The sequence below is a fragment of the Hyla sarda genome, chromosome 1 (assembly GCF_029499605.1).
Source record: "Hyla sarda isolate aHylSar1 chromosome 1, aHylSar1.hap1, whole genome shotgun sequence".
In the NCBI taxonomy this organism is placed as follows: Eukaryota; Metazoa; Chordata; class Amphibia; order Anura; family Hylidae; genus Hyla; species Hyla sarda.
In genome coordinates, this window is record NC_079189.1 from 408819092 (window position 1) to 408833411 (window position 14320).

At 40.3% G+C, this 14320-nt stretch overlaps 1 protein-coding gene across 1 annotated transcript in view; it reads left to right on the top strand.

Annotated features, from left to right (window-relative positions):
* Positions 1-13257, top strand: part of PES1 (pescadillo ribosomal biogenesis factor 1) — a 34287-nt gene extending 21030 nt beyond the window's left edge. The window contains exons 7-15 of the mRNA XM_056528651.1: positions 1843-1959; positions 2516-2593; positions 2686-2775; positions 3425-3555; positions 3666-3791; positions 7148-7332; positions 10148-10275; positions 10359-10526; positions 12599-13257. Coding sequence (XP_056384626.1) covers positions 1843-1959; positions 2516-2593; positions 2686-2775; positions 3425-3555; positions 3666-3791; positions 7148-7332; positions 10148-10275; positions 10359-10526; positions 12599-12685 — 1110 coding nt within the window. The 3' untranslated portion in view covers positions 12686-13257. The remainder of the gene's footprint in view (positions 1-1842; positions 1960-2515; positions 2594-2685; positions 2776-3424; positions 3556-3665; positions 3792-7147; positions 7333-10147; positions 10276-10358; positions 10527-12598) is intronic.
* The last annotated feature ends 1063 nt before the right edge of the window (positions 13258-14320 follow it).

Consider the following 14320-nt stretch of genomic DNA (forward strand, 5'->3'; position numbering starts at 1 on the left):
TATATATGTTGGTACAGGAACAGGCTCTGTGAGCATTTACAAATTCTCCAATGGGATATTCCTAATAACATGGGTAGGATGACTACTCATGGTTGTACATTTGAAAAGGAAAGGTTCAAGCTATAATGTAGTAATTTTATGCCTGCCTGCCTGATGACCAGAGCCTATCTAAAAGGCTTTAAATAAGGCTTTGAAAATACAAATGGCCATTTTATAGTGCCTCATCATAAATATGTCTATTGTTATTTTTGTTCCTTTTTTGACCCTTTTTATTACGTTTTATTGTTTTAAATATCTAATATTACAACTTTCAGGCATGTTATAGTGACAGGTCAGATGTTTTGAACAGTGGGTTCCATGTGCTCAGAGCCCCAGAGCACTCCGCTAAGCCAAGTCTGAGTTGCCAGTTGTGACACAAATGTGTGAACCTCTGGCCAAAGGGATTTTGGGCTCTTTCATTTTTAGCGCAAGGTCACACGTAGCGCATCCGCAGCGTACAGACCGCCCCTAGAGTGTGCCTCCTGCTGTGCTTGTGCGCCTATGTCTGCTCGTAGCAGCAGTCCACCTCTATGAGCATACATGCAGTGGTTTGCGAGTTTTTGCGCAAATGCGCAACCTACTGGGACATTGTGGCCGCTCTCGACCTAGCTCAGGGATCAGGGGGAGCGACCACGATGTCTGTGAGTACACTGCATGCTACGAGCAGAAAAAGCCGACGCACGGGCACAGCAGGAGGCACACTCCAGCTACAGATGTGCTACATGTGACTCAACCCTTTAAAGATTTTGTGAAGGTTTGTTCTTGGTATGAACTTTTCACTTCTATAAAATAAAAGGTAAAAATGTGAAGAGTCATAATTTTGGCTACATGAATACATATTTCTCAAAACATTATGGTTTGATGTAAAATTACTTGAAGGCACCCATGAGTTACAGAAGTTAGTCAGTAGTAACAGTCTCGTGAACAACCAATCACTCGTTGGCCTTTCCATTCATGTAGATAATAAGATCCTTGTTTAAAAACGTGAATACCACTACAGGAGATTGAAAAGAAATATGTTACATCTACTGACTTTGGAACCAGTGTTTAAAAAGGAGTTCCAATCTAAAACTAATATAGGATCAAAAGGTTACCAGGGATGTTTAAATGGCTGGTATTAATAGGTTTAGAAAAATAGTAGCTATGACCTGCAGTGACAAGCTGCTCCTAGCACCAAGTATGACTGTGTGCTGAGAAATGAACTCATTGAATTGATTGTAATACTGCATATGGTTGGAGCGCGGACAAAGGTCAAATAGTATTTTTGTATACCTCACTGCCATGACTATACTGATGATCATGCAATGTCAGCAGTTTATTTGTCTGTATTAAAGAAAAAGCCAGTTAGATGTAGAAAAATAGTTCTCCCTCTACTATGACATTTTGGACTACTGTGTATATAGACATTCAGAAGGTAGTTCAACCTCCTCTGCTTCTAATTACCTCTGGCAAGGCAGAGTTTATGAACTGCATTAGTTAATTTGCATCTCCTAGTTCAATTAACCCACTCATCCCCATAGATCAAGTGACCTTTACTGGTACGAGTAGGAAAGTATATTGACAGATGATAAAACTTTTTCCACTTTCCCACTAGTGAAAGCTGTATATCATTGATGTGTATATGATTAATATGTTTGGGTCAATATTATAACTTGGTATGTGTGAAAAGTCAGTATGCTACCAGAACATGAAGATATTAGAACAGTGTGTACTGAAAAATAATATTTCATTGCATGGGGTGACCATTTGGACCCTTTAAAAAAAGAAATTTCCTTATTTAAAAGCTACATACTTTTTCTGCAGCACCCTACTGATGTGGACTACAGAGTTATGGCAACTTTCACTGAGTTTTATACAACTCTTCTGGGATTTGTGAACTTCCGACTGTACCAAACTCTTAATCTACAATATCCTCCTAAGGTAAAAAAAAAAAAAATTGCATTTTTGTATATTTTTTTCTTATGAAAAAAAAAATAAAAACTTTATTACCCATCCACACTTGTCTGTCTAGCTTCTAGGAGACATAAGCAAGAGGGAACATATGGAAACCTTTATTAAAATTAACTCTTTAACATTAGCCTGAAGCCCGCTTCCTTACACTTGGTATGCCAGGGTCCATACCAGTCAATCCTGCATAGCTATTTGTTCACCAAAATCCACAAGGGTTATAGTAACTATTCCACTTACTGACTTTTGGAAATTGCAGTTGATGAAAAGGAAAAAAGATAGAGAGGTCTCTCCGTACCTCGAGTGTCGTTTTTTAATGTGTACATATTTTTGTTACCTTCCATTGCCTTTCTCATTAAACAATTGCAGATGAACCTGTAACAAATGGATGGGATTATTGTAATGTGTCTACACCTTTTTTATTTGTAAATGTGTCTGTTAATCTTCTTTGTGTAATTATTTTCTTTACTTTTTGTATGGTTGTTGCATTCATGAGTTAATATAGTTGTGGGTCCTATTTACTCATCAGCTGGATTCTCGTTCAGAGGCAGAACTGAAAATGGATGATGAAGAGAAATATGCCCTGGAGTCGGAGACCTACATGGAGGTATGGCATATACATAGTACCAGATGATGGTTGTTCTTGATGGATGGCTTTCTTTTAAAGTTTCTTTCCCTTTTTTTTTTTTTACTCTACAGAAACTGTCAGCTCTCAGTGCCAGTCTGTCCCGTGTAATTCCAGCCGAGCCTGAAGAGGAATTGGAGGTGGACGAGTTCCCGGCAGATGCAGTGAGTGAACCCTTGTTGTCTCTGTTGTATTAAACCCGAAGATGCTTTGAGCTAATTTTTAAGTAGTTACAGCAGAGTAGAAACTGCATATTTTATCAGAAGATATTATATGAATATGCAATTTTGGGAAAAGGTAGAATTCAATGAAATAGTGATCTTAAACAAAAACTTACATTTATGACTAAAAAAGGGGGAAACTTTTCATAGCAACACTTCTCCATCTAGGGTCAGAATTTATCCACGAAAATTTTACAAGTAATTCCGGAATAAATTCCTTTGTGCCCTTACCTGCAAACAGTGCTGTAATTTAAGGCTCCAGTGCAAAATTTGTTTCTGGCAATTAACCTGCCGTGTCCCATTTATAAAACGAGTTTTCTAATGTGGTCCTTGGTGCCCCTCAGGCATCTGGGCCCAGGTGTTACTGTAACCTCTGCACCACCTAAAGTTACGCCTGAATTGGGGTTTTACAAGCAATTTGTGTAAACTTGGCCAGCTATACATATCATCAAGATGCTAAAACAGTAATCATGTTGTTAATAGTTCTGCTAACAGTGGTGATGCATTATACACGCATTGAATAAACTCCTCTCTAATAGACTGCATAATATATAGTTAATTCTCTTTTCCTATCCTAATGTGTTTGGTGCAGGAGACCTCCAGCTTTCAAGAGGAGAGAAAAAAGCAGCAGCAGGAAGAAGAAAAATCCAAGTCTTTATTTGTTGGCCTTAAGTTTTTTTTGAACAGGGAAGTGCCAAGAGAAGCTCTTGCATTTATTATCCGGTGAGTATAAAGTGTTTACACAACACTTTTACGTTTAAATAATTCCATTTGTCTTTATTATTTTTAATTATTTTATTATTATTATTACTAATGACCAATACTTCCTCTAGGAGTTTTGGAGGACAAGTATCATGGGACAGCTCAGTCTGTATTGGTGCAACATATGCCAGCTCAGACCCATCCATTACACATCACATTGTAGATAGACCAAATGTAGAACCACAAATCATCAACAGGTAATTCTCCTTGTGTCTGTGTGTGTTGTTTTTGTGTTTTTTTTTTTTTTTTTACATGCTGGTACATGTAAGGTGCTGATCAGAATGTTGCGGGAAAAATAACTTTGAAGGCTTCAAGAAGGTGAAAAAAAAGAAAGTAAAAATGCTGACACCATTCTCTACAAAATCTACTGCTTCTGATTCCAGATTGTTTTGCAGTTATGTGCTGGAAATTAAACCATAATGCCAGATGTTGAGGCGTATTTGATGCCAGATTATAGGAATATTCTTGTACTCGTATGCAGTTTTTGTAAGCTGTCATGAAAGTCCTTCAATATCCAATTATTGGTGACCATTGGTTATCTCAGGATTTTTGTGTGTTCTGGTCTGTTACATTCCACAACCACTAACATTCTCCGTACGGAGGTACTGCCCCGTTTACTTGAATAAAGTTGTGTTGCTTTGCCATCAGTCTGGCCAAAGGAGCTGCTTCTCTTTTGGACCCCTACAATCAGACATTGATGGTAGAGATTAATAGAATACACCATTGTAGTTTATCAGTGTCTGTTGGAACAAACCTATGATCCCATAAGGACAGTTTTTTGACCTTATTAATACTTCTTTTCTTTCCCAGCTCCCCATTTTGAAAGCTTTATTTTGTTCTGTCAATGTAGCCATATGAGATTTTAGTGAAAGGTGGAGGATGGCGTAAAGCATACCTGTCAGATTCCACACACAAAAAAACATTCAGGGACCGTTTTTTTTTTAAATTAAATATTCAAAAAATATTAAACAACCATATTACAAAAGGTCTTTACTTTTCATCACTAACAACTCAAAAATGTTTTTTAATCTGACAGTGCCCATTTAGTGACATTTTTATATTTAGTTTTTACAGTGTTCAGTGCATATAATATCTTTCTGTGTGAATAATATGTGAACATTTATTCTGCTGGTTGAAATGGCAGTACCAAACGTAGGGTATATTCACATAGCCAAAAGAAAAAAATGTAAAAATATGAAATTCAGTTTTCAGCTCCCATTGAATGGGGAAAGCTAAAAAAAAGTGCTCAAAAAAAGTTATCACTTTTTAAAGCGGTTCCACTTGTAAGTTCACATTAAAACCAATAAGAGATAAAAAAATTTTTACCTAAAAACCACATAAAAAGTAGCACTGAAATCAAAGGTGGCTTTTGATGCAATTTTTTGCAGAAGTTTCTTCTAACCTTGTGAGCATACCCATTAACAAATACACTTTAGGGGTGTGTTCACACGTGTAGGATCTGCTGCAGATATCAATGTAACTAAATGATAACACATAGAAAACGTCAGTGCAGCTCATAACTTCCCAGCCGAGGTATAGTGATTTTACACTTACACCAGGTGTATCATATATGCAAAGGAAAAAGTATAATCCCCACAACAAGGCTAGTATCAGGCATCCTGATACATGATAAACAAAAGGAATTAGATAAAATACGTGCTTCAATTTTTTTGATGAAAGAATTTACAAAATGTATTCAATGACATAGACAGATAAAATAACCCACAAACAAGTAAAATAATGCATCCACAGATATAAAACCATGCAATAAATGTAATAGTATATGGAAGTTTCTGGCAAACCTATTGCCACAGGGCCCTTGTGGAATGGTATAATGTCCCGCACTGAAAATGTATAATTTTTGTTAGTTTGATAGTCCGGCATCTGATAGATCGGAATGATGGAGTGACAGTTCACAATATAAATCACTGTCTCCCAGTCCAAATAGATAAAATATAATTACCGGCTTATAGTGTTACCTTCGGCACACTGAGATCCTCAAGTCCGCATTCGGAACGATGGTATTCTGGTGTCGGGACGCTAGCGTGCGTCTCCGCGGCTGGTCTGCCTGCCACAGACCCGTAATTTACCGCTGTAGTGGTGAAGTTAGAAGGTAACACCTTAGTGGTGTCCTGGCATGGACCTCGTGTGATTCGGTGGAGTCTGACGTCAGACACATGATGTGTTACCGGATAAATGAGGTAAGCTGCCGAATGAGCCGGAGGCAGTGGGCTGCAAACTGGGAGGCTACAGACGTTGCAAAAAGTATTTGCCGCATAAGCCGTTCAATGTAGATAGAAGGGTTCAGTGTAGACTGGTACACTAATGGCAGTGCGTTTCTGGATGCATTAAATGTGCTCTAGACGCATTTCAGGGCTCTTAACCATCTCTACTGAGGAAAGGGCCACTCCGAATGGTTAAGAGCCCTGAAATGCGTCTAGAGCATTTTTAATGCATCCAGAAACGCACTGCCATTAGTGTACCAGTCTGTACTACAGCGGTAAGTTACGGGTCTGTGGCAGGCAGACCAGCCGCGGAGACGCATGCCAGCGTCCCGACACCAGAATACCATCGTTCCGAATGCGGACTTGAGGATATCAATGTGCCGAAGGTAACACCATAAGCCAGTAATTATAACACAGCAGTAACTTTTTTTTTTTTATCCCCGTAGTAAAACTTTAAAGGGGTTATCCACCATAAGGTGATTTTAGCACTTACCTGGCAGACAGTAATGGACATGCTTAGGAAGGATCTGCGCTTGTCTTGGGGAAAATGGCTATGTTGTGAGATTACCATAACACAGTGGCTAGCTTTTTGTGAACTGGTATTTCCTGTTTGACTTTTCTTTTGACTACAAATCCCAGAATTCCCTTTTCCTCCCTCCCACACATCAGCCACCCCACCCATTGAAACATAAATGAGCTGCAGCCATTTAAAAGACCTGTGGTTTTCAATCAGGGTGCCTACAGCTGTTGCATTAGTTGCAGATTGATCCCTCCACCCATTGAAGCAGACAGGCTCCCTGTCATCAGCTGACTAGTGAGTCAGGTCTCGGCTGCATTGCAACCTGGGAAAAATCTGAGACAACAGTCATTTTGTATGCTGTTAAAAACAAATATTGGGGCGAAAATCACAGAATTGTGAGAAAACCTTCACACACAGGTACAGACACTATATTATGAACTACACTAACTTTACAGCCCCTGTAGCATAGTGAAATAAAAAAAAATTCTGGAATAGCCCTTTAACGGAAAACAAAACAATAAGGTGTAAGTGTGGTTCTACTAAGAGAGATGAGACTTTGATTGCTTCAATAATATACGATACAATATCGATGGTAGATTGTATTGAACCCCGGATCTGAGGGATTAAATAGCTGTGATATGGGTTAAAGGGGTTGTTCTAGGTATGGGTTGGTGTAAAAATTTGGTTGGTGTAAAAAAAGTTGGTGTTTTTGCTAAGACCTGTTGGGAAGACATTGTGGTTTTAGTTTCTCTGTTCTGGGTGTTTTTATTTATTGTATCTTTTTTTATGCCTTCTATTGTATTTACAGGTATTATGTACAACCACAGTGGGTATTTGACAGTGTGAATGCCCATTTGCTCCTTCCTGTAGAAGATTACTTTCCAGGTGTGCTGCTACCTCCACATCTGTCACCTTTTGTTGAGGAGAAAGAAGGAGACTATGTTCCACCAGAGAAACAGCGGCTCTTGGCTTTGCAGAGGGGAGAGAGAATTGGTAATTTGAGTACTTTTATACATTGATAAGTTAACATCCTATTTTAGTAGGGATTTTTTCCCTTTGGTCAGAGAATTCCACTACAAAGAGAAGATTCCTCTCTTAAAGGGGTACTCCACTAGCCAGCGTTCTAAACATTTAGTTCTGAACGCTGTGCGCACTGCGGGGGTCGACCACACCCCCTCAATGCAAGTCTATGGGAGGGGGCGTGGTGGCCGCCACGCCCCCTCCCATAGACTTGCATTGAGGGTGTGTGTTTGCAACCATGTACTCTGTTTGACCGTTTTGAATAGGTGCTTTGTAATACCACATTTCCCATAATCAGTATATTTACCAATTGCAAGGTTTAAAAAAAAAAAAAAAAGTGACTCTTCTTCAAACTTATTTTGAAGGTGTATGAGCAGTACAATTCATAGACCACTAGACCACTTTATTTTTTATTTCAGCGAGAGAGTAAGCAGATGGCACACAAGCCAGAGTGCTAATTTAATTGGTAACAGAGTAAGGACACACTCATTACTGCCTTAACCCCCTAAGGATTTAGCCCATTTTGGCTTATTCACTTTTTTTTTTCTTCTCAATACTATTTATTTTACATTTTCTTTGTCAGTATAATCAGCTATCTACTTTTCTGGTTTGCCAGAAGGCATACCAGAGAAGAAGATCCAATGAGAGCAGAGAGAGACATGCAAGAGGAAACCTCTTGCTGACATTTTGGCTCATGGGATCCCCATGGTCTTGCTGTGAGTAGTCCATTGAGCCATACAAAGCCTCCACAATGCTTCAAATGCCCTTATTAGTATTGATCACGGCATCTGAAGGGTTAATGACGGGCATCAGTGTGATGGCTAATGTCTGCCATTACCGGCAGGTCCCTGGCTGCTGATAGAAGCCAGTACCTGCTGTTAATGAAGAGAACAAAGCTCCTGTGCTCTAGAGATCGACCGATTATCGGTATGGCCGATATTATCGTCCAATAATCACGATTTTGGGCATTATCGGTATCGGCAATTACCTTGGCGATAAGCCGAAATGCCCCGCACCGCTGCCGCACGCCCCCCCCCCCCTCCCCAATCCCACCGCGACCGCCTCCCCGACCCAACGCACCGCGTCGCACCCCCTACCGTAGTGCTGGGCGGTATACCGGTATGGATTTTTGCCCATACCGCTATACCGGTCGGGCCCCTCCCCCACCCTCCGTAATGGGGGGTGGTCCGGGCCATCCATCCTTCCTGTAGTGTCCAGCGGCATTCCGGGTAGAGGGTGAACCGGTCCGGGCTGTCCTTCTCCGGGGGTCATCTTTTCCACTCCGGGCAGGCTCCGGCCCAGTACGCTGCATAGATGCCGCTACACCGTGACGTCAGGTGCGTCGCTGCGCACGGGCGTCACTGTGCAGCGGCGTCTATGCAGCGTACTAGGCCGGAGCCTGCCCGGAGTGGAGAAGAGGTCCCCGGAGAAGGACAGCCCGGAGCGGTTCACCCTCCACCCGGAATGCCGCTGGACACTACAGGAAGGAAAGATGGCCCGGACCACCCTGACAGGCAGGGGGAGAGAAGCGGGTGGCGGCGGCGGTCTATGGCACCGCAAAAGCCACTGCAGTGCATTGATTTAAAGCGCCCGCTTTAAATCAATGATCTTCAGCAGTGTCGCGGGGGGATAAATAGCCGATAACTTATACCGGAATATCGGTATAAGTTATCGGCTATCGGCCCTAACCTCCACCGATTATCGGTATCGGCCCTAAAAAAAAACGATATCGGTCGATCCCTACTGTGCTCCCTTCATGTACAGGATTTAAATGTACGTCCTGGGGCGCAAAGTACCAGGGCATCAGAACGTAAATTTATGACCAATGTTCTTAAGGGATTAATGAAGCTCTGGTCAAAACGAAGACTACTCATACACATTAAATAAATGTTGTTGGATTCCATTGTGTATGCTGCTGCTGCCAGACCAGCCGTCATCATACGGCTACCAGGATTATTCATCCCACATCAAGGATGGTACTTTTGGGTCAGAGTGAGTGGTCCCCATCGGACCGTGCATCTTATATTCCATTCTAACTGGCGGTTATTATATGACAGTTGCATCTTTTGGATACATTTTTCTTTCCTACACTTTTATCCCCTGATGAACCCCACATTGCTCCACATTATCCCTTTTGGAGGGGGGGGGGGAAGAGAAGAGAGAGAAACGCGTCGGGATTAGTAACATTGATTGTGTGTGTATTGGCACAGTTTATTTTCTGTAGGAATTTTGTTTGCTGTGATAGGTGAAGGTTTGAGCTCAATATCACTTATCTTAGCTTTTATTCACCTATACATGTTGTTATTTATTATTGTACGTTGAGGACTATTTATCTTATTACAAAATACTATTAAAAGTTATGTTTTAAACGAGCTAACTACTCCTGTGATAAATAATACTGAACAAGGATGCAGCGGAGCATCAATATAAGAGTAAGTGCTTCACTGTCATTATCACTACTTATTTACATAAAGATTAAAACTAGTGGCCAACTCCTTTTAAAGCTGGACATACACATTATATAATTGTTGGTGACAACACTACTGAGCCCTTACATCTGGTCTCTGAATCTGACATATTGGATATTAATACAGCTAATACTTTGTATCTCAAAGGTGTGTAATGTGACTCTCTATCACTGTATATGTGCACATTAGACTGTTTAGAACAAGCATTGTTCAGATGAAGGCTAAGATATATAGCCAGCTTAATTTAAGACTACATTTGTTACTCCATATAGTATTACATTTTTGTGGAAACCTTTTTCTTTTATTTCGTCTGTTCACAGATGATGATGAGGGAGAGGAGGATGACGATGATGATGATGAGGAGGAGGAAGAAGAGGAGGATGAAGAAGAGGAGAAAGAAAAGAGTAAGAATGTTAAAGAGGAGAAGCAAAAAACATCTGGACAAAAGGTATGTTCTGCTTAAGAAGGGTTGTTATTAATCTGCCTTAATTTCCTATATATTAAAGCTTTGATTACTTTTCCATTATACAGAAGTTGAAAGTAAAAGTTACTGCTGGTACTGTCAAACTGGAGGACAAAGTACACGCTGCTGAGGAAGAGAAAAATGAGGAGAAACGGTTGGCCATCATGATGATGAAGAAGAAAGAGAAGTATCTCTACAACAAAATAATGTTTGGCAAGAAACGGAAAGTCAGAGAGGTGAGGTTTAGATACAGTCCCCCATAGTGTTTACCATGGGTTCTGGCAAATTTATCATTGGTTTCACTTTATTTTTGTGAAGTCACAATTTTTTTTCACAACGGGTCAAAAAAGTTGCAAGATTTTGTGCAACCATGGCATGGTTAACTTTTTACAGTGATCAGGGGGTTATAAACTGACACTGCACTAAAGTTTTCAACAATTTTTAAAAAACGCCTCCAAAAAGTCACAAATATATACTTGCCCAGACCAGGGGCGGATCCAGAGTCGAATCTCGGGAGGGGCACTATTAGTGTTTTGTGTTGGCGGACAGAAAATAAGATGTTGCTCACGGAACTTATAATATTATTAACTGTATCATACAGTCCTAACCTTGTTTAAGACTCTTAGGCCATGTTCACATGTCAGAATAATAATCAAATATACCAATTGCCACAGAATGGGAAAGCGCTAAAGAGGTTTTTACCATTTAAAACTACAGCTCCCAGTATGACCTAAGCAGTGGTAAGGGGATGCTGGGAGTTGTCGTTTCACCCATCATTACTGCAGAACTTACAAGTGACTCCAGCTCTGATAGGACATAATGAGGAGAATACACAATGATATCAGTGATGTCTTCTCTATAGTCTTTCCTTATCTAATTCAGATGGTACATACCGCCAGGACTTGTTCCAGCTAAATTTTCTCTCAGCAGAACTTGACGCCCAGATGGTTTCTATGTCAGCGGATTCTGATCCTCTATATGAAAACAATAATTATTATAATACTGCCAAACACTGTATTCTTCTAATACAATACCGCCACACACCCTCTGAATATAATTCTGACACACTGTACCTCCTGAATATACAACACACTGCACCCTCTGAATATAATACTACCACACACTGTGCTCTGTAAATTTAATACTACCACACACTGCACCCTCTGAATAAAATACCCAAATGTGTTGTGGCCCATAAAAAACGTACCACCCAAGAAATTCCTCATAATGATGATGAATCATCTTTTAGAAAAATATCTGCCCTTAACTCCTTGATATGGGGCTGCCGGAGAACCCGGATTAAAATAGTTTCTTTGCCAACCAAAAGAGAGGGGGGGGGGGGGTTTGCCTTCCCAGACATAAGGAATTACTTCCTTGCCTCAGATATATTTTATAAATATTTGGGATAGATTGGACTTTTTCCAACTGATAAGAGCAAGTGAGGGGAAGGTGGAGGATATCGATCAGTTCTTAGAATCAGGGAATAGGGTGGAACACGTGGAACACACAATATGAATTAAGAATATAAGGAAGTCCTGGAAAGTATTTAAGAAGAATTTAAATATAAAGGGTATGTTAGATATAGCACCTATATGGTATAATAAGAATATCAGTGAGAAACTGATTGGTAAGGATTTCACAATAATAAGACAATTGGGTATTAACACGGTGAAAGAAATTTGGAAGGGTGGGAAATTGATAAAGTGGGAAGAAATGAGGGAGGGAATAGGAAAAGGTAGGGGAGGTTGGTATGAATAGATAAGAATTAGGGGTATTTTTTTGCATGCAGTAAATACAGGTCTGGTGATTGAACCCACTGGACCCTTTCTTAAAGGAATGATAAAAGGAGATATAAAGAAAGGAATGTTATCTAGGATTTATAAAGAGATTGGTAATTGCACAAGTAAAGACTTAAGACACAGTAGTAAGGAGAAATGGCAAAGAGATTTAGGTAGAATCACAGAAGTTCAATGGTCACGTATTTATAAAAGGATTGGTAGTATCCCCTCAAACAACAATTATAGAATGATACAATTCAATAAAGTATACAGAATACCTCTTTAAAGAATACTTTATTGCTTAGTTGAAATGTATTCACATATTGGGTGAAGAAAATACAGAAGATTAGAAAACAAATATATGTTCTATGTATTTGTTGAAGTGGGAGGCATTATATGGAAACAGGAAAATCTTATTGATGAGTTTTCGGCGTTTATTAACGGTGCTTTATTTAACTTTTCTTCATTATTGCATGCAAATTTTAGAAGTAAAAATTTTGCTGATTAAAAAAAATATATTTTCTTTTCAGGCCAACAAGCTGGCATTAAAGAGGAAAGCCCATGAAGAAGCCAGCAAATCTGAACGCAAAGGAAAGAAGACAAAAAAGAGCATCTAAAGAGATTCTAATAGAGACTTTAATGTAACCATCTGGTGTCTATAGAAATTTCAGAGCTGGCGTTATGTAAAATCTAAGAAACCACATGAGTTTTCAGCAGGAAACATAGGAGCATAAAAAACGGAGGACAATGTTTTCTGTTTTGTTTTCTCTGGGCTGTAAGCGATCAGTATCATTGAACTATCTGCTAAACTCTACTACAGTTTACAGCATACTGTGCATTGCAAAATGCAGATTAAAGCCTTTGGGAATATTCCCTTTAAAGGGGTACTCTGCCCCTAGACATCTTATCCCCGCAATCATCACTGCGCAGAGCAAACTCCACAGGCCGGAGTACCCCTTTAAATAATATTAATTTACATGTGTAAAGTATCACAGGCCACTGGCTTCCATCTATATTTCTTGCTGGCAGGTAACCCATTACATTATAATGTGATGTTAAAAGAAAATCACACCTCGTCTGTGGGAAATAAAAGTTTTCATGTTTGTACAAATGTAGAAAAGTATTATTTTGCCCCAGCTGGCTTATGTTTAATAAAAGCTTAATACATTTTATTGATTATAATAATTTGTGAAAGTACTGTTCTAGTTTTATTCACCCCTTAGGGATTTTCACCTTAAGGACTGAGCCCTTTTTTGCAATTCTGACCACTGTCACTTTATGCATTAATAACTCTGCTTTTACCTTTTTATTATGATTCAGAGATTTTTTTTGTGACCTATTCTACTTTAACATTGTGGTATTTTTTTGTTGTTACTTGCATCATCGTTACTTGATGAAATACCACAAAATTTCTTGAAAAGGTTGATAATTCAGCATTTTTCGAACTTTAAAACTTTCTGTTTGTAAGGAAAATGGATTTCTCTATCGGCTCCATTGGGGGACACAGACCGTGGGTGTATGCTGCTGTCTCTAGGTGTGACACTATCCTTCCAGCAGGATACACCCGCCTTCAGGCTCTGAGCTAATCAGTTTAAGCTTAGTGTCTGAAGGAGGTGGACATGGTCTGGATTCTCCAGACCAGGTCTTCTGATTTTTTATTTTCCTAGTATAGGGACGTGTTAGTTTTTTTATTCCTTTTTCTTTTCTGTTTTCAGGTGGGGACTCAGGGACTCCGGTTCCCTGTTTCTCCATTGCGAGTAAGGGGCCAAAGGTCAGCGTCTGGGTTGGTACCTCCATGGGTCCGGGTCCCTCTATTTCTCTGCTCGCCTCGCTCGCGCATAGCAGCTAGGCGTGATGCAGGGACAAAAAGCTGACTGAAGACTTCACTGAAGACTCCATTAGGTAAGTTCTTCTGACTGAGATAAGTACCCCCCTTTTTCTCCATAGGTACGGACTCGCAACCTCTGGAGACCCCCTGTTTTTGGCCCACATTCAGGTTATGGGGCTGGCTTATACAGGGGCTGCACTTTATTCTGGGGGAGCAGTGGCACCTGAGGGGGCATGTATTATGGGGCACTTCACTTTATGTTGTGTGTGTGTGTGTGTGTTTGGTGCAACTACGTCCAGCGCCTTATATGCGGCTGTCAGCCGCGGTGCTGTTTTGGGCCGGGCGCTCTCAGCGCCGGCTTACTTTCGTTTTGCCGGCAGCGCCTTATTCGTGGCCGTCAGCCGCGGCGCTGCTACGAGCCGGG